At 45.2% G+C, this 19,800-nt stretch overlaps 1 protein-coding gene across 1 annotated transcript in view; it reads left to right on the top strand.

The window, feature by feature from the left end:
• The first annotated feature begins 1,993 nt into the window (after positions 1-1,993).
• LOC112262858 (smoothelin) overlaps positions 1,994-19,800 on the top strand; it is a 48,651-nt gene continuing 30,844 nt past the window's right edge. Inside the window, exons 1-4 of the mRNA XM_042331093.1 lie at positions 1,994-2,145; positions 3,941-4,019; positions 4,336-4,414; positions 4,869-4,948. Of these exons, the coding sequence (XP_042187027.1) occupies positions 1,994-2,145; positions 3,941-4,019; positions 4,336-4,414; positions 4,869-4,948 (390 nt within the window). The remainder of the gene's footprint in view (positions 2,146-3,940; positions 4,020-4,335; positions 4,415-4,868; positions 4,949-19,800) is intronic.

Here is a 19,800-nt window from a genome sequence, read left to right as displayed (position 1 = left end):
GTGTGAGAGAGACACTGCGTGCATTTTCATTTCCTCCTCTCCTGCCTGCGCCCTCGAACCTGTCCTACTCTGAACATGCTTCCAGCCCATGTGTCATCTGTGTGAGCCTGTCTGTCCCAGTCCCTGACTGTGTGTTGCTGATTGCCCTCCTTGCCTCTCTCCACTCCTGAGTCAGCAGGAATGTGAGGAATGACCTGGCCTTTCCCACTCTGCTCTTGTCTGCCCATTTTTGGCATAATGACACTCATTTTCCTTCATTTCTCTCCTGACATCCTATCCCATCATTAACTATTTTTTTTGTCTCCCCTTCATTCATATCTTCTCTTAACTTTCTCTCTCACACACACACACACATTTTCTATTCAGTCAAATTACACGGGTACCCCCTTGAGTAAGAGGCGCTTAGCTCTGTATTTGAAAAAACCACAGAGGCCTCAAACCCAGTGACCCTGTGCCTTCCCCACGAGTAGTACTGTACCTCCTGGTTCCTCCTTTACCAGTTACAGGGGCTGTTCAGGGTGGCTTGTTTAAACCCCAGTTTACATCCCCTGCTACCCCTCACACTCCTTTAAGTTAGGGAGCCATTGGCACACTTATGATGTGCCTGGGCCATGTGGGCTGTTCCAGGATAGTTTTAGGTCTCCCAATGCAGTCTGTCTACCAGAGGAGATGGGGCTCTTCATCCCTGCTTGTGTTGACAGGTTGCTGTTGTCTGTTGGAGTAGAGTCCTGCTGCCTGTCCCACCTGACGGGAGACTGCTTCCTCTCCACTCTCCCATACTCTTTGTGCTGCTGTCACTGACATTTTAAAGCACCTGGTTTACACATTCTGTGTGCTGCCTGCAGACACACATACACGCACACACACTTTTCATCCTGCCTCTGTCTAATAAAACACCTCTAACTGATGAAGCCACTTGAGGATGTGTAAAGGCTCCGTGCTTTGGGATGAGAGTTCTAAGTAGCCACTTCATCTGCGGTCTCAGTCAACCGCCATCCACAGCACCCAGGGAACTGCTCCATAGCAGAGAGAAGCTACATACCCATAGATGTGAATGTCTATGGGATAGTACCTGGGGCTCAGAGAGAGCTAGAGAGCTGGGCTATTAGTTTACAGTCAGCCTGGCCCAGCCTCTCTCCTAGAGCCCATTAGGTTTACGGTCAGCCTGGCCCAGCCTCTCTCCAGGGGCCCATTAGCTCAGCAGCAGCTGGGACGCTGTCTGTTTCTCATTGTCCGTTCCAGCTCAGGTGGTCCTCACTCTGTGCTTTATTGAAGTTAAATGACTTGTTGCCAAACTATAAAACCATGACCCAGCATCAACAGCAATACAAACCTGCCTGGCTTTCACAGACTAATATACAACTAACACTTCCTACTGCTCACTCTCCATGTTGAACTTCCTTTGATTATTTAACAAAGCAAGGGAAAGTCGCACACTGAGCACTCATAAAAGAAGGATTACGTTTAACTCTGGTCTACGACTGATCAGAGATCAGGCATAACATTTTCAAGATGCTGGGGATTCTGCTGTGTGTGTTCGGCGGGGCAGGGTGGCCATAACTCTGCCCTCTCTTCTGAACGCTTGTCTTAAGAGGGCCAGATGGGGCTACCATGCGAGGCAGGCCGGAGAGAAGAGGGTAGGGCCTGTTTCCCATGGTGAGGCTGGGGTGAGCATGGAGCCATTCCAGAGGTGCTTTGACTGCACTGCCACAGTTGTTTGACTTTACAGGGCAGAGGAAGGCCAAAAGGCTCCAGCAGCACAGCACAGCCAGACTGGCTAATTACCACTCTGAAAATGGAGCATGACCCTCTGTTTTTATGTTGTCTGTTACAAACATTTGTGTTTTGTGTGGGTGTTCTTAAATGGTGGTGGAAGAGGTTGAGTGTCTTGGCAGGTCTCTTAGATGTGTGTTCCAATGTGCTCTCCATTGCTGACCCTCCCACTCTTTCCCTGTGTGTGTGTGTGTGTGTGTGTGGGTAGCTGCATGGGACGATGGATCTGGATAAGAGACGGCTGATCCGTTCAGCCATCAGAGAGCTGAGGAGGAGGGAGATGGAGGACATGGAGGCAGCTCTGGCCAGAAAACGCTTCCGGCCAACAAATCTCAGCCAGAACGACAACAAAGAGAACCAACTCACACACAGGTGAGCCTCCTGAATCTGAATATAAACAAACACACACACATACAGACAGACCCCTTACCTATTACAGATTGTACCAGTCCAGGTGAGCTGCCTGGAGACTGAGACAACAAACACACAAACCCATATAAAGCATTCCATCTGCTTCTGGGGCGGCAGGTAGCCTAGTGGTTAGAGCGTTGGACTTCTACCCGAAAGGTTGCAAGATCGAATCCCTGAGCTGACAAGGTAAAAATCTGTTGTTCTGCCCCTGAACAAGGCAGTTAACCCACACTTTCTAGACCATCATTGAAAATAAGAATTTGTTCTTAACTGACTTGCCTAGTTAAATTAAGGTTAAATAAATAATAAATAATTCTCCAGGGAGGCCTTCTGGGAATTTGGGCCACGACACTGCAGATCGGAAAAACCATAGTAGAGACGGGAGGTGGAAGAACAAATTTTATATTTTTCGTTATGCGAATACGCACCTGTGTAGGCATAACATTTATGTATTCTCATACATTTGTAATTAGATATCCCTAACAGTATCGCTGGCATAGCCTACAGACGAAAGCACACCCATTTTATTAGGCAGCTGGAAGCCATATCCTGGAGATAAAGACGTCAATGCAGTCATTTGCGTTCATTTTATTTATTTGTATTTCATTATTCATTATTGACCCGTTACAGCAGGCTTTAGTATTTACTGGTTCAATGATTTGCAACCGCCAGTACCCGTCATGCCACGCAGACGGACGAAAACAGATGACTTTGCCTTAGCGCCACCTCCGCTAACTGTCTGTTTATTACACCAGTTTGTATTTATTAGAATCCAATTAGGAACAAGGTTAACAGGCGAACATCATTTTGTGTGCCCATCATCATCATTGTAGTTTTTATTTGTTTTCTTTGGGCAGTAATGGTAGTGAGTGAGTTGAGGCTGGAGCGTCTAGGCCCAGCCCTGTGGGCGGCTTACTCCTCCTCTCTGCTAATTAATTGCTGGCTTTACTACAGCAGCTTTACTGCAGCCAGCCAGGGCTCCTGCAGCCAGCCAGGGCTCCTGCAGACCGCCAGGGCTCCTGCAAACCGCCAGGGCTCCTGCAGACCGCTGCTCCTAGCTGACTCCTGTTCTGGGCTGCACTTCAGACCTCCCAGATCCCCAACATGAGGACAATGGCCCTAAGCTCCTACATCTCTACTCCTACTGGATCACATTAGGAACAATGACTGTTAAATTAGTTATATTTGCTGTGGTAGTTGGATTACTTGGGTAACAAAAATAACAGGACATGCCCCTTTAAAGCTGGTGGAATATGTGTATAAACCACGTGTGCAGGCACGGGCGCGCACACAAACAAAAGCCTTCTGAAAGCAACGTTATTCTTTGCTACTCGCTCAAGGAATGTAAAATATATATTCTCTTCCAACTTCCACACTTCCTCCAATCCCAATAAGGCGAGGCGAGAGGGAAAGAGAGGCAGATAGATATACAAGGATGGAGAGGAGGAAGAAGAAGTCTTTGCCCAGGCTGTGTGCTTCTCTCCTTTACGTGTTTCTCATGCTGGGGAATCTCTTTTTCTGAAGCATGACATTTTTTCCCATCCAAGAAAAACTGTCTGGCATCTTGGGTTACTCCACCGCCTGCCCGTCACACGCTATAGTTCCGAGTGGAGCAGTGAGGTCCACAACACTGTATGATGTCTCCCAATGTGGATTACACTGCCCCTCGGGCAACCCTAATATGTGCAGGTTCAAACATCACCAACTATCATATAAGCAGCACTCTGATGTGTCAGCATGTGTTTCTGTATCTCAGGTCAGAATTGGGGGGCTCCCTAGACGTGCTCTCTGTGAAACTACAAGCCATCCAGGACATTGAGGAGCTGACTGGACTGGTGAGGGTGTGGATGTGCACCACACACACTACTTGTGAATTTACTGTTAGACATCATCAATACTAATATTTCACAAGCCTCCATAGGCCATAGACGAACCTCCCGTAGGCCATAGACGAACCTCCCGTAGGCCGTAAACGAACCTCCCGTAGGCCGTAGACGAGCCTCCATAGACACACACTTTCCTAGACTAGTGACTAGATGGTTAGCCTGTTTTTCTCATCTGTTTCTGCAGCTCTATATGTCCTTCTGAATTTGTCATGAATGGTTCTGAGCATCACTGTCCCTGTGTTGTATTGGCTGTCCTGTTTGTCAGCTGCGCGGTGCCAATGAGTATGAGGAGAGGAAACTGATCAGAGCTGCCATCCGCCGCCTCCGAGACGAGGAGCAGCAGGGTGAGTACAGAGGAAGAAGTGGAGGTAGAAAGCGCACCGCATGTAGATCCTGGACAGATCCCTGGTGTTCTAGGTGGGACCCAGTTTCAGGGGTGAGGCAGCGCTTCTCTACCTCTGACATGTGTGAATCTGTACAGCACTCATGGGCAGCGGCGCAGATCCTACCTGTGATGGTGGTGCAGTTTGCAGTCCATTCCTGCCATTCCTTGCTTCTATCTGGTCTGTATGAGGCCCCTAGCATACACACCCTTCCTCCAGGGGGCAGGTACACAGCGCTCCCCTGCTGCCTGATGAGAATATTTGATAGGTTTGGATCCTCTTCCCCCTTATCAATACTCAGTCATCACCAGTGTAACCACACAGGCCTCCTTGTCTCACTCTGTGCTCAAGTTTTATGGCTATAGCTGAGGTGTGTGTGTTGTGTGTAACCAGTTGCTTGTAGTGTGTGTTTCAGGTACATGGGAGAAAGGGAGGACCACCGGCCGATGTCTGGAGTCTGAGGGCCTGGAGCTCCAAAGCAGCCTGGGAACAGGGGTGAGTACAGAGATGGGGGAGAAAGAGAGGGAGGTGGTAGAGCAGGGGTGAGTACAGAGATGCAGGAGGGGGGAAAAGTACAGCGCGGAGATGGAGGCGCAGAAAGGAAAGGGAGTAAGCAGAAAGGACAGCGGGAGATGGAGGATAAAGTACAGCAGGGAAGAGGACAGCGAGGGAGGTGGGGGCAAGCAAAGAAGCGAGGACAGGGAAAATACAGTGGGGAGGTGGGGGGGAAAGTAGATGGGTGAAAAAGTACAGCGAGGGAGGTGGGAGAGCAAGGAAAGTAAAGCAGCGAGGGAGGTGGGGGAGGGGGTGATTACAGCGGGGGTGGGGGAGCAGTAAAGAGTTGGGGGACAGCGAGGGAGGTGGGGGAGCAGGGGGAAAATACAGTGAGGGAGGTGAGGGAGTAGGGAAAGTACAGCGAGGGAGGTGGGAGCAGGGGAGTAAAAGTACAGCGAGGGAGGGGGGGAGAGCAGTAAAAGTACAGCGAGGGAGGTGGGGGAGCAGGGGATGATTAAAGTACAGCGAGAGAGGTGGGGGAGCAGGGGTGATTACAGAGAGGGAGTTGGGGGAGCAGTAAAAGTACAGCGAGGGAGGTGGGGGTAGGCAGAAAAGTACAGCGAGGGAGGTGGGGGTGAGGGAGTAGGTACAGCGAGGGAGGTGGGGGCAGCAGCGAGGGGGGGTGGGGGCGAGGGAGGTGGGGGAAAGTGATTACAGCGAGGGAGGGGTGATTACAGAGAGGGAGTTGGGGGAGCAGTAAAAGTACAGCGAGGGGGGAGGTTGGGGAGGTGGGGGAGTAAAAAAGTACAGAGGGGGGTAGGAAAAGCACAGGTGATTAAAGAGAGGGGGAGTTGATTACAGAGGGGAGTTGGGGGAGTAGGAAAAGTACAGCGAGGGAGTGTGGGAGCTGGAAATGTACAGCGAGGGAGGTAGAGGAGTACAGCGAGGGAGGTGGGGGAGTAGGAAAAGTACAGGAAAAGTAAAGTGAGGGGGGAGGTGGGGGAGTAGGAAAAGTACAGCGAGGGGAGGTGGGGGAGGTGGGGGAAAAAAGTACAGCGAGGGGGTTGGGGAGGTGGGGGAGGTAGGAAAAGTACAGCGAGGGAGGTTGGGGAGCAGGGATGATTACAGGGGTGAAAGTACAGCGAGGAGGTAAAATATAGGGGAGGTAGTGGAGGGCAAAGTACAGCAAGGGAAGTGGGGGAGAGTGGGGAGGTAGGGGAGCAGGGATGGGGGATTACAGAGGGAGGGGGGAGCAGTGGGGGGGTGGGGGAGCAAAAATACAGCGAGGGAGTTGGGGGAAGTAAAAGTACAGCGAGGGAGGTGGGTGAAAAAGTACAGTGGGGGGAGGTATTACAGAGAGGGAGGTGGGGAGTAGGCAAAGTACAGCAAGGGGGGAAGGAAGGGGAGGGAGGTAGGTAGTAAAAGTACAGCGAGGGAGGTGGGGGAGGAAAAGTAAAAGGGAGGTGGGGGAGTATTACAGTGAGGGAGGTGGGGGAGAAGAAAAGTACAGCGAGGAGGTGGGGGAGGGCGATTACAGAGAGGGAGGTGGGGGGGCAAAGTACAGCGAGGGAGTTGGGGGAGCAGTAAAATACAGCGAGGGAGGTGGGGGAGCAGTAAAAGTACAGCGAGGGAGGTGGAGAGAAGAAAAGTATAGCGAGGGAATGTATAGCGACACAAGGAATGTATGAAAAGTATAGCGACACAAGGAATGTATTTTCATTCTTTAAACCCCATTCATTCCTGGCCTTGTAGACACCGAGACAGAGAGGAAATGTGCTCTGGTGTTTAGTGAAGACAGTAATTCCTTGGTCATATGAACTCCATGTCATTTTACACACTACTATTTACCCAGGCTGTCACTCTCCACACACTTATGTCAGTCACACTGAAGGGAAATTAAAACGTTTGATTATGTGTGGCAACCAGAGCTGTGTGTGTGTTTGTCTGTTTCTGGCTGTGTCGGAGAATGGAAGAGAAAAGCAATGTAGTCTCTCTCCCATTCAACCTCCTCCTCCTCTCTTGCTTTCTCTCTTCTTTCAGAAGCCCTTTAAAAATGTGGTCAGGAGAGCCCCCCTTGTGGTCAGTGAAGTGAACTACTGTATTCACAACCGTAATACTTCAAGATGAAATCCTATATTTTATCCTGTGAAAGCATTGCAGGTTGCCTGATGAGCTTAATGTGTTGATAATGCTTAGAGACATCTCTGTTAAACAACAACATAGTCTCTAAGAGCAGCTCGCCTGGGGCCAGATGCTAATCTTATTGTTGCTTGATCAGTTTGTCTGCACTCACCCCGCACTTCAAAAGACAGCATCCCTATTGGGGAAACAGTTTGTTCTTATTGTATGCTGTCATTCCTGTAGAAATTGTGTTGGTGATGGGGTTTAGGCTACATGCTCAGCCGGAGTTACTATGACAGAACAATGCTTAACGCTCTAGTATCTGCAGCGGCAGGTAATCTATCGGTAAGATAGGTGAGCCAGCAACGAAGGGTTGCCGGTTCGAATCCTGGGTCCATTGGGAAAGATCTGTTAGGAAGTGAGCAGGCAACAGGAGGGTTTTTGCTGCTATCAAATCCTAGATGCCATTGTGCCATTGAGCAAGGCACTTAACCCCCCACAACAGCTCCCCCATCCCAGTGTGGCAGCCCCCCTGCACTTCTCCGTTAAAAAAACAGTATATGTCTTTCGGAGGTGTTGGGTTAAGAGCGGAAGTCAAATTTCGGTTGGACCTTGTGGGCATTTGACCAATAAAGTGATCTTAATTAGAAGTCCTGTCTTGGTTGCTTTTAGGTCAGTTAATGGCTTAGGTCACCTTTTGTTTCTTCGTAAACTGTATTTCCTTAATCTGGTTTTGTTTGTCATAGATGTTGGCACCAAATACTGACTTTAGTATTGTGTTAAACTATGCAATTGTAAGAGGCTGGAGGGAATAGTTCAGCCCACACATCTAGCAGATGAGAATTAGTGGCTGGCACCTTCTATAAAGGTTGTATGCAATACTATGTATGTGCCTGTTCTTGTTCTTGACTGTGTCTGTAGTTGATCAAATACAATTTTATTTGTCACATACACGTGTTTAGCAGATGTTATTGCGTGTGTAGCGAAATGCTTGTGTTTCTAGCTCCAACAGTGCAGTTATATCTAACAATACACACAATCTAAGGTAAAGGAATGGAATTAAGAATATATAAATATTTGGAAGAGCATTGTTAAAGCAGCATAGACTAAGATACAGTAGAATAGGATAGAATACAGTATATACATATGAGATGAGTAATGCAAAGTGTTTAAACATTATTAAAGTGACCAGTGTGTCCCATATGCATTGTATATTTGAGCCAATGTCTGAGCTCAGTGTGTACTAGCGACTCCTGTGTATACTCGCGCACTAGCGGCTCCTGTGGCGGGCCCAGGCACAGTGCACGCTAACCAGGTCGCCAGGTGCACGGTGTTTCCTCCAACACATTGGTGAGGTAATGGGGGCAGACGGACACCACCAGCCCACCAGCTGTGCTCCAGCAGTCTGTCTTCAGTCAGTCTGCTCCCTCTGTAATGGGGCCGTGGCCAACAACAACAACCGCAGCCACCAGCAGCAGGGCTCCTTCCACACATCACAGGAGCGGATCTCTTTGAGCTACGCTTGATTGTCCTGGGGCAGATGGAGGCCCCAGATAATGGCCTATAGTTGAGACACGTGTGTGCACACACACAGGGAGTAGAGGTCTATGGCAGCCAACTACAGACAACTGAGTGTAGCAAGCAGCTGCTGACACATACACCGAGTGTACAAAATATTAGGAACACCTTCCTAATATTGAGTTGCACCCTCTTTTGCCCTGAGAAGAGCCTCAATTAATCAGGGCATAGACTATCCAAGGTGTCAAAAGCATTCCACAGGGATGCTGGCCCATGTTGACTCCAATGCTTCTCACAGTTGGGTCAAGTTGTCTGGAAGTCCTTTGGGTGGTGGAACATTCTTAATACACACGGGAAACTGTTGAGCGTGAGAAACCCAGCAGCTTTGCAGTTCTTGACACACGCACACCAGTGCACCTGGCACCTACTACCATACCCTGTTCAAAGGCACTTAAATCTTTTGTCTTGCCCATTCACCCTCTGAATGGCAAACATTCTCAATTGTCTCAAGGCTTATAAATCCTTCTTTAACCTGGCTCCTCCCCTTAATCTACAGTGGATTTAACAAGTGACATCAATAAGGGATCATAGCTTTCATCTGGATTCACCATACTACGTGCATGTCAAATCAATGCAGTATATCTCTTCTATCTTACATTCAAATGAGAAATAGGTATACACATGTCTAACTGTGGTGGGAGTTTTTGTGTATTTATCAGAGCTGTTGCTGCATGCTGTTTTTTTTGCCAGACACCAGTGGGCCTGCTAGTGGTTATTGATTACTATGTTTATAATGAACATGCTTAAATTGAGAGGGGATGGCTGAGGTAAAAGTTTCCTTCTGGCCAGTAAGGAAAGTGCATTTTGTACACGTTGCAGCTCTAAACTGTAATTACTGTATGGGTGAAGGAATTTTGGCTTGAAGAAATAACTTTTGTGGGACAAAAATAATATGTATTTGTTTAATGTAGTCTGAATTCTAAGTGCAGCGGTTAAATTCAAATTTTCTATTCAGTCTGAAGTAACATGCCAATTAAGGCAGACTCTGTACTTGCAAAAACAATGGAGCATAATTTGGTAGAAACAAAAAAAAAAGTGTGTCAAATGTAAATTTTCAACCAGGCGACCTGCTAACTTGTATAGAGCCCCCAAAGTGAAGGTGTCATAATACCCATAAAACCTAGAGGTCAAACAGGGAAATGGTTCCAATCAGTTTTCCACCATTTCATTTTTCCCATAGGTAATTTTAGATGCACTTAAAATAAGGGATGTGTTTCGTGTAGGTTTACCTTGCCGTGACGTTTTGATTACCATGTTATTCTCTCTCAGACAAAGTGACTTTTAGCAATATATTTGCCTCGATTTACTCTGATTCTAAAATTATCATTCACATCAAAGTAGAAATCATGCAAGACTACAAATCCCTGCAAGCTCCTGCACGTCATCTCTAGGTAGAGGACACCTTTGCTAACCGGTATTGTTTCAATTTAAAATTTGCACAAGACAGTTCACAGAATTGTCGATTTTAAATACATTTAGCTATTTCTGCAAAAATTCTGCAAACATATCCTCTGTGTACAACGTATAACACCAAATAATGCATGCAGAGCAGAATTAGTCCAATACCCGCTAATGATCAAAATCCAGAAAAGAGCCGCTAAATTCTACAACCACCTAAATGGAAGTGATTCCCAAACCTTCCATAACAAAGCTATCACCTACAGAGAGATAAACCTGGAGAAGAGTCCCCTAAACCAGCTGGTCCTGGGGCTCTTTTCATAAACACAAACAGAGCCCCAGTACAGAAACCCAATTAGACCCAACCAAATCATGAGAAAACAGAAAGATTATTATTTCCAATGTGTCAAGTAATTAACAAAACAACAGAGCAAACTAGAATGCTATTTTGCCCTAAACAGAGAGTACACAGTGGCAGAATACCTGACCACTGTGACTGACACAAAATTAAGGAAAGCTTTGACTATGTACAGACTCAGTGAGCATAGCCTTGCTATCGAGAAAGGTCGCTGTAGGCAGACCTGGCTCTCAAGAGAAGACAGGCTATGTGCTCACTGCTCACAAAATGAGGTGGAAACTGAGCTGCACTTCCTAACTTCCTCCCAAATGTAAGACCATATTAGAGATACATATTTGCCTTAGATTACACAGATCCACAAAGACTTTGAAAACAATCCCGATTTTGATAAACTCCCATATCTACTGGGTGAAATTCCACAGTGTGCCATCACAGCAGCAAGATTTGTGACCTGTTGCCACAAGAAATGGGCAACCAGTGAAGAACAAACACCACTGTAAATACAACCCATATTTGTTATTTATTTTCCCCTTTGTACTTCAACCATTTGCACATCGTTACAACACTGTATATATACGTAATGTGACATTTGAAATGTCTTTTTCTTTTGTAATTTCTGTGAGTGTAATGTTTATTGTTCATTTTTGTTTATTTCACTTTAGTATATTATCTACTTCACTTGCTTTGGCAATGTTAACATATGTTTCCCATGCCAATAAAGCACCTTGAATTGAATTGAATATAGACAAGGAAGGAAGGAGGGAGGGAGGGTCTGAGAAGGAGCCCTGTGGTGACAGAAAGGGAGGGGAAGTGGAGGGAGTGGCCTGTTGGTGAGTGTGTGTGTGTGGTGACTGAGAGTTGAGGCAGGGTATAGGACGTCCTGACTACGAGAGTGAGAGAGGGTGACAGACAGGCAGCAGAGCCAAGAAGGTAAATGACATATTCTAGTTCTTCCACTCTAACAGACCTAGGTCTACTCCTCTGAATACCTGTCATTTTTTCAGACTTTTTTTTTCTTCCTTATCAATTTCTGTGTACTTCTCTTAACACAAACTCATCCATGTTTCTTGTTTCTCTTTGCATTGAGACCTGAGGACCTGGCTGCCTGAGGTTTAACTGAGGTTTAATTTTAGGATAATTGGGCAGTCCTTTCAGATAATTTATTTCTATTGGTTTCAGAAATCCATACAAAATAGTATACAGGTGTGTGTATTTTGAGCACAATATTGTTAAAGTAAATGGCGACTTTACAAATGGTTATTCATCAGATCTGTCTCCGTGGCCAGGTGTGTGCAGTATGGATCAGGTGAGGTGGCAGAGACGGACAGAGTCTTGTTTGTTCACTAATCTGATATGATCATAAACTTGTAACCAACTGAGATGAGCAGTTTATGATGACTGGTATAATGGCAACCAACATCTTCTGTACTGAGTGAATATGTGCTGGAGAAAGCGTACAGCAAGACAAAGGGAGATGGATGGAGGAGGGGAGAAACTGCTTTAACTGGGCTTTGAATGAGGGCTGGGTAAGGGAAAAATGGGAATGAGGTTTATGGGTAAATTCTCTGTGGGTTGTCTCTTGTCCAGGCTGTGTGTGTGTGATGCAAAAATGATTGCTACTTAATTCCTGCTACTGTATTTCACTTACTGGAGGTGGACCGAGTGTGTGTGTGTGGTTCCTCAGGCTTTGCCATGCAGTCATGGAAAAGGACCCTGTCTCTCAGCGAGCCATGTGCAGGCATGGAGAGGAGTGCCTGACCTCATCACATTCTGATCTCATCTGCAGACTGATGGATTCAGTTTCCATGGAAAATGAGCCAATTCTAACCCAGGTAGCTGCAGTAATCCCTGGTTTAGCTGAGCTGCCACTGCTCTGCATGGTGAAGTAGTCTGACACGGCTCCGTGCCTCAGTCTGCTCCGCCTCATTGTTGTTTCTGTGGCTCTGAGGGTTCAGAGGAGTTCAGATGGCCCACGCCTTGCTGTGGTCAGGCCAGGGGACAGTTGCCATTTTTGTGTGTTTACGGGGCAGTTTTTTTCACAAATACAACCCTGACCGAAACAAACAGCCTCCTGAACCCTTATGGTGAGACCATGAGCACCACAGAAGGAAATAGGAGCCCAGCTCAAACACTGAGGCCACAGAGTTGATGAGGCCAGGGCACTGGAGTGGGTCTGCCTCTGCTCTGGTTCCACTCTGTCAGGTCTGCACTGTTTGCCTGGGCCAGTCACCAGAGACCAAAGAGAGCCTGCTAATGACTGTTTGGGATTGACAGGTCGTGGGATTGGATCGTCTGCTCTTTCTCTCTTTTTTCTATCTCACACACCATTTTATCTCCGTTTCCTTCTGTCTGTCTCTGTGACAAGTATGTTCCCTGTGGTTTAGTGGGAGCTGTGAAACCAACACTGTCTGGTTGTCTGTTTCCTGGTCGTGGCAGCTGAAGGGAGGGGGAGAAAAGAGGGGGATAGTGGAAGAAAGCGAGGGATAGCAGAGGAAAGAGGGGGAGCAGTGTTTCCAGCTCAAATGACATCTCCCCTCAGCTTCTTTGAATGAAGAACCTTCCTGAGGGAGAGAATATTTTAAAGCAACTTCTCATTCTTCTATATTTTCTCTCTGATATATTCTCTGAATCACCTATTTTGGTTTGGGGAGATTTTTCCGACCTGCAGTCACAGGCTGGTTCTGGCTCGTCATTAAGCTGATCTGAGAGCAGTGCTCCACCTCAGTAAACAGAGTATAAAGCTTCTGTTTGTGTTGTCTGCTGGTGCTGGGTGACTGTGGCACATGACACAGAGGCTGTTGATTAGCCTTTCTGTTTGTGTGCTAGACACTCTGTCCTCTAATCAAGGGTTTTCCAAACTGTCCAAATAGCCAACTCGTCATCAAGCTTTTATTATTTTAAATCAGCCGTGTAGTGCTAGGGTAAAAAGACAATGTGCACCTGGTGGGGTGTAGCTAGGCTAATTGAGGCCACATGATTCACTCTCTCCTCAACCCCATTCAGATTAAACAGCCTACCTGTTGGTTGAGCCTACTCCTTTTCCTTTCGCTTATGTTTCTGCAATTTTATTCCATCTTGCATTGCATTAGGGAACTCACTCCACTTGTTACACCTAGAGTCTCCTTGCCGCTTTGATTTTAATAAATTAATCATTTGAAATGGTATATCCTTGTCTGTAACATGGATATTTTTATTTAGATAAAGCCTTTTCAGTGTTAAAATGGGCCTAAACATTTTTTCTGCAAAAATTAATACTCACAAAAGTATTGGAATACTAAAGTCCGTTCAGATATTCTAATAACCGTGCCCATCCCTAGTTTGTGTGGTACCAGGCTTTGTTCACTCTCACCTCCCTCTGATCACAGCCTGATTTGATTAACTATTTTCACAAGGCTGTAATTTTCACCCTTCTCAAACTGCTGACAGCTTTATCAGCCCCAGGATAACTGGCATTAAGCAAATATGTGCTGTGTTTGTGTGTCCCAGATTTTATGAGTTTAGAGGTTGGTGGATTTGAGTCAAATATGCTCTAGGCCTGTCTTGTAATTCACATGTCCCTCCCTAACCACCACCTCTGTGTGCTTCGTTACATTAGGTAGACATGTATTAGTAGTGGCACTCTGCTGTAATTCTGGCACAAACATGATGACATTGTAGTTTCAGGGCATTTTAAAGATTGAATCCGCATTAGGGAAAACCGCACCAATGTCCCACCAGCACCTTTATTGCAAAAACAAGTTTTTAGAAATGTTTGCCAATATATAAAAACATGTCAAACTGAAATATCACATTTCTATAAGTATTCAGACCCTTTACTCAGAGCTTTTGTTGAAGCACCTTTTGGTAGCGATTACAGCATCGAGTCTTCTTGGGTATGACACTACAAGCGTGGCACACTTGTATTTTGGGAGTTTCTCCCATTCTTCTCCGCAGATCCACTCAAGCTCTGTCAGGTTGGATGGGGAGCGTCGCTGCACAGCTATTTTCGGGTTTCTCCAGAGATGTTAGATCGGGTTCAAGTCAGGGCTCTAGCTGGGCCACTCAAGGACATTGAGACTTGTCCCGAAGACACTTCTGCATTGTCTTGGCTGTGTGCTTAAGGTTGTTGTCCTATTGGAAGGTGAACCTTTGCCCCAGTCAGAGGTCTTGAGCGCTCTGGACCAGGTTTTCATCAAAGATCTCTGTTCTTTGCTCCGTTCATCTTTGCCTCGATCCTGACTAGTCTCTGCCGCTGAAAAACATCCCCGCAGCATGGTGCTGCCACCATGCTTCACCGTAGGGATGGTGCCAGGTTTCCTCCAGACCTGACGCTTGGCATTCAGGCCAAAGAGTTCGATCTTGGTTTCATCAGACCAGAGAATCATGTTTCTCATGGTCAGTCCTTTAGGTGCCATTTGGCAAATTCCAAGCGGGCTGTCATGTGCCTTTTACTGAGGAGGCTTCCGTCTAGCCACTCTCCCATAAAGGCCTGACTGGTGTAGTGCTGCAGAGATGGTTGTCCTTCTGGAAGATTCTCCCATCTCCACATAAGAACTCTGTAGCTCTGTCAGAGTGACCATCGGGTTCTTGGTCACCTCCCTGACCAAGGCCCTTCTCAACCGATGAATCAGTTTGGCCGGAAGGCCATCTCAAGGAAGAGTCTTGATGGTTCCAAACTTCTTCCATCTAAGAATGATGGGGGCCTACAATGCTGCAGACATTTTTTGGTACCCTTCCCCAGATCTGTGCCTTGACACAATCCTGTCTCAGAGCTCTATGGACAATTCCTTCGACGTCATGGCTTGGTTTTGCTCTGACATGTACTATCAACTGTGGGACCTAAAATAGACAGGTGTGTGCCTTTCCAAATCATGTCCAATCAATTTAATTTACCACAAGTAAATTCCAAGTTGTAGAAACATCTCAAGGATGATCAATGGAAACAGGATGAATCTGAGCTCAATTTCTAGTCTCATAACAAAGGGTCTGAATACTTATGTAAATAAGGTATTTGTTTTTTTATTAGTCATACATTTGCAAACATTTCTAAAAATCTGTTTGCTTTGTCATTATGGGTTATTGTGTGTAGATTGCTGAATTCTTTTCATTTAATAAATGTTAATATAAGGCTGTAACGTACATTTTTTGGTGAAAAGTCAAGGGGTCTGAATCATTTCTGAAGGCATTGTATATTGTTCAAATTCCTTTGATTATCAGCAGTTGTCGAACACGCATGGGTGTCAAGACTATTCTCTTCTTCAATAATGTGCAGCGAATTCTGCCATAGATTTTCTTTTATATTGACAAGATAGTCAAGTGATTGCTCTAACAATGGAAATACATGTCCTTGAAGATGGAAGGCAAGCTGGAGGAGGCGAGAACAGGTGGGACCGTTCTAGCCAATGAGAGGGCAGATGCGGGCGTGAACAACAAGCACAACTCAACTTCCATATGAATTTTTTTTCCCGAAGTTGCCAAATTGCCACTTTCATCCACTTATCAGTGCATTCATAAAAGCCTAACCATTACAAAACTTCTATTCGATCAAATTAGCAATTACATTTTTTGCTGACCAAATTTGACTCTCTCATTGACCACCATACAACAATTCCTCACTTAACGGTCTTATTTTCGTGGACAGATTTTGGGCAGAGTAAACCCTCTCGCTTTGCCTCTAACTCTCTGATTCTACTAGATTTAAAGTATACTTGATTTTTTTTAAATTTCACATACTCTAAAACACAAGTGTGGGTATTCGTTTACCAACTCAGTGGCCCGGGGGTTAGGGTGTCCGCCCTGAGATTGGAAGGTTGTGAGCAATGTTCCCTCTAAGCTGCACGCATGCGCGCCGCGCAGAATAAATATCAGCCCACGCAGAGAAGCACTAGATTGAACTTCACTCAACTTTCTAGAGTTTTCCCCGTTAACACTATGAACGTTTACTGTTTGGAAATGTGTTTGAATCAACGCAATATTAGCCACTTTCAATTCAAACTATGCAAAACTATCTGCAAGAGATTTTGTTGTAGGCAGAACACATCAGAGTAGGATTCTTTCACATTGACATGCACGACTCATGCCCATACTCTACACAGACCGGTGCGGCATAACCAATCAGAGCTGTAGTAGGCCTATATGCAAATAGACCATTGCCATATGTATCTGTACCATTCACTTTGAACAGGACTGTGTTTACAGCATGAGTGGTCATGAGTAGATGCGCTTGTTTTGAGATCAAAGCAAGAGCTACATTTGTTCATATCCTTTGCTAGTTAGTGAGTTATTAGCCCAGTTATAGGTCATTTGTAATCAGCAATAGGGGAGTGCATTTCTAGCCATCTTTGAAAAGTGAGTTAGGTAATGAGCCTTTTTTTTTGTCTTAAATGGGCAGTGTTGTATTTTGAGACAGGCTTGAATAAGCTGTAGCCAATAGGCAGAGGGTAACATAATTTGTCCGATTCTCTGTAATGATTGTATAATGATGTGGTTTCTTGAATCAAACTAAACATTTTCAGCCACCTCCTTGAAGGACAAGTGGATAAACATATCAAGCCCTGCATGTTTGGAATGTAGGCCTACATTGAACACCACACGTTGGCTGCTACTACTGTAAGCTGAATGATATAACCACTATTTCCATGTTAAAATGTTATGGGATACATTTTTCTCCATTGTTTTTGATGGTAGGACACTGAAAAGCCTACATTATGATCAAATAGCCTACTTGACCACTGTTAAAACTGTAACTTAAAGCAGATAGACTCAGTGTTCACAGTAAATGCGCACCGGAAGTTGCACAGAATTTTCACAATGTTAACGTTTGCGCACAGCAGACCTGAAATTTGCTCAGTGATGTATGGTGTATGGTGTTTGAGAGCTCGCGCTTTGTACTTGCACTTACAGAGCCATCATTGTACAATTTCTCCATCGGGGCCAACATGGCATCTTGTAGTCTGGTTCTACATATACCAATAGGGTATTGAAGCCGACATCCTCTACTGACAATGGCTGCATATCAACTGCAATCATTTCTGTAATCAGCGCTGTGATTTCCTCACTCCGTCCCTTATCTCACTGCTGCCAGCAACAGGTTGGGTCGTCCCTTTCAGGTCCTGGTCTCATAGACTAGAGGTAACACAGTAAACGTAAATCCGGGAGACTGAAATTAGTATGATATTTCATGTTTGGTATGGTTACTTAAAGCAAAAACGTATAATGCGAGACGTGAATGTCTAGCAACCAAAAGGTGGTGAGTTTGAATCTTGTCACAGACAACTTTAGCATTTTCGCTAATTAGCAACCTTACCACCACTTTTTAGCTACTTTGCAACTACTTTGCATTTTAGCTAACCCTTTCCCTAATTTTTTTTTTTTTTTTTTTTACCTTTATTTTACTAGGCAAGTCAGTTAAGAACAAATTCTTATTTTCAATGACGGCCTAGGAACAGTGGATTAACTGCCTGTTCAGGGGCAGAACGACTGATTTGTACCTTGTCAGCTCGGTTACTAGTCCAACGCTCTAACCACTAGGCTACCCTGCCGCCCTAACTTTAACCCTTTAACCTAACTCTTAAACTTAACCCTAACCTTAACCCCTAGCCTAGCTAATTTTAGCCAGCTAGCTAACACTAGCCACTTAGCTAGAATTTGTAAAATATCATACGTTTTGCAAATTCGTAACAGTACGTTTTGTAAATTCATAACCAATTGTAATTCGCAACATACAGTATCATACGAAATGGGTGATGGACATCACAAATTAATACATACCATACAAAATGGAACATATCACACTGAATAATACAAAATGCTCTGAGACCAGGTTGTTCAGCATTACACCTGTACTGCCACAGCAGCTCAATTCCACCTTGCAAAGTTTGCTTTTCATCACCTTTTTCATTTAACTTCTCAAAGTATTGCCATACAGGACTTCACTGCTGTGTCTCACTATGCCATTTTTCCAACTGTTAACGAAGATGACATGCATGGCAAGTAATTTGAATGATTCATATCTCCTCCTATTAAAATTACAGCATTGTTGCATTAGGTATTTGTAAAAAATAAAAAATCATGATCAGGGCCAGTTGTGGTAGTTTTGTGATAACTGCACTTGGATTTTAATTTTGTAATAAAAAATAATTTGTTTAGGGATTTTTTTCTGGATGTTAACGATCACAATGTTGTTTAAACCTTTATACCCTGTAATGGCTTCTAGGAGTAGTGGGTGGAGGAGTCAGGCGCAGAGAACAGGGTAGTTCAAAACGTGGATCTTTATTCCAAGAACAGAGTAAAGGTCACGCCACACACAAGGGCGCATAAATACCCAGTCCAACAAACAGGACGAAACTGTCCGGAAAAACGGAAACCACAATAATCCACACACCATGAACAGAAAAACACGCCCGCACAAAAGCCGGCGGGCCTACCGGGTTTAAATAGCCCAAAACAAAACCCAAACAAGAAACAGGTGAAACTAATCAGACAAAACTAACTGAAACAGAAAAGGGGATCGGTGGCAGCGAGTAGGCCGGCAACGACGACTGCCGAGCACCGCCCAAACAGGAAGAGGCACCATCTTCGGTGGGATTCGTGACATAACCCTAGTACAGGGATCCTTCTTTTCACTCTAATTTAGTTTAGTATTGTGGTGTAACTATAATGTTATTGATCTAGCCTCAGTTTTCTCCTATCACAGCCATTAAACTCTGCAACTGTTTTAAAGTCACTATTGGTCTCATGGTGAAATCCCTGAGCGGTTTCCTCCCTCCCCGGCAACTGAGTTAGGAAGGACGCCTGTGTCTTTGTTGTGACTGGGTGTATTGATACACCATTCAAAGTGTAATTAATAAGTTCACCATGCTCAAAGGGGTATTCAATGTCTGCTTCTTTTTTTGTTTTACCCATCTACCAATAGGTGCCCTTCTTTACGAGGCATTGGAAAACCTCTCTGGTCTTTGTGGTTGAATCTGTTTGAAATTCACTGCTCGACTGAGGGACCTTACAGATAGTTGTATGTGTGGAGTACAGGGGTGAGGGTTTCATATATTCTCATGATATCCATTTTTAAAGACCAGTGAACCAGACACAGCTCTGGTTTTAATATTCCTGAATTTATTATGCCAAATAGCTTTATGGTTAAAAAGAAATGACTTACTATGAAGTTATTTATACATTTCTAAAGAAGCGTGTATAGAAAACTCCATATAACCATACGTTCCTTTTCCACACAATATCACAGATGCACTATAGTGGAAGGGTTTGTGGGGCACTGGAGCATTCTGGACAAGGGAGAGTGTGTGAGCTTATGCAGGAGGAAAAGTGTGTGTGTGTGTGTTTTGTCCTTGGTGTCTGTACAGCTGATCTTCCTGTGGAGTAGCTCAAAGTAAGGCACCAGTGGCAGCCTCTACATGTCTCCCTC

The sequence above is a fragment of the Oncorhynchus tshawytscha genome, linkage group LG12 (genome assembly GCF_018296145.1).
Source record: "Oncorhynchus tshawytscha isolate Ot180627B linkage group LG12, Otsh_v2.0, whole genome shotgun sequence".
NCBI lineage: Eukaryota > Metazoa > Chordata > Actinopteri > Salmoniformes > Salmonidae > Oncorhynchus > Oncorhynchus tshawytscha.
The sequence above is the reverse complement of the archived record's forward strand: the minus strand, read 5'-3'. Positions and strand labels throughout refer to the sequence as shown.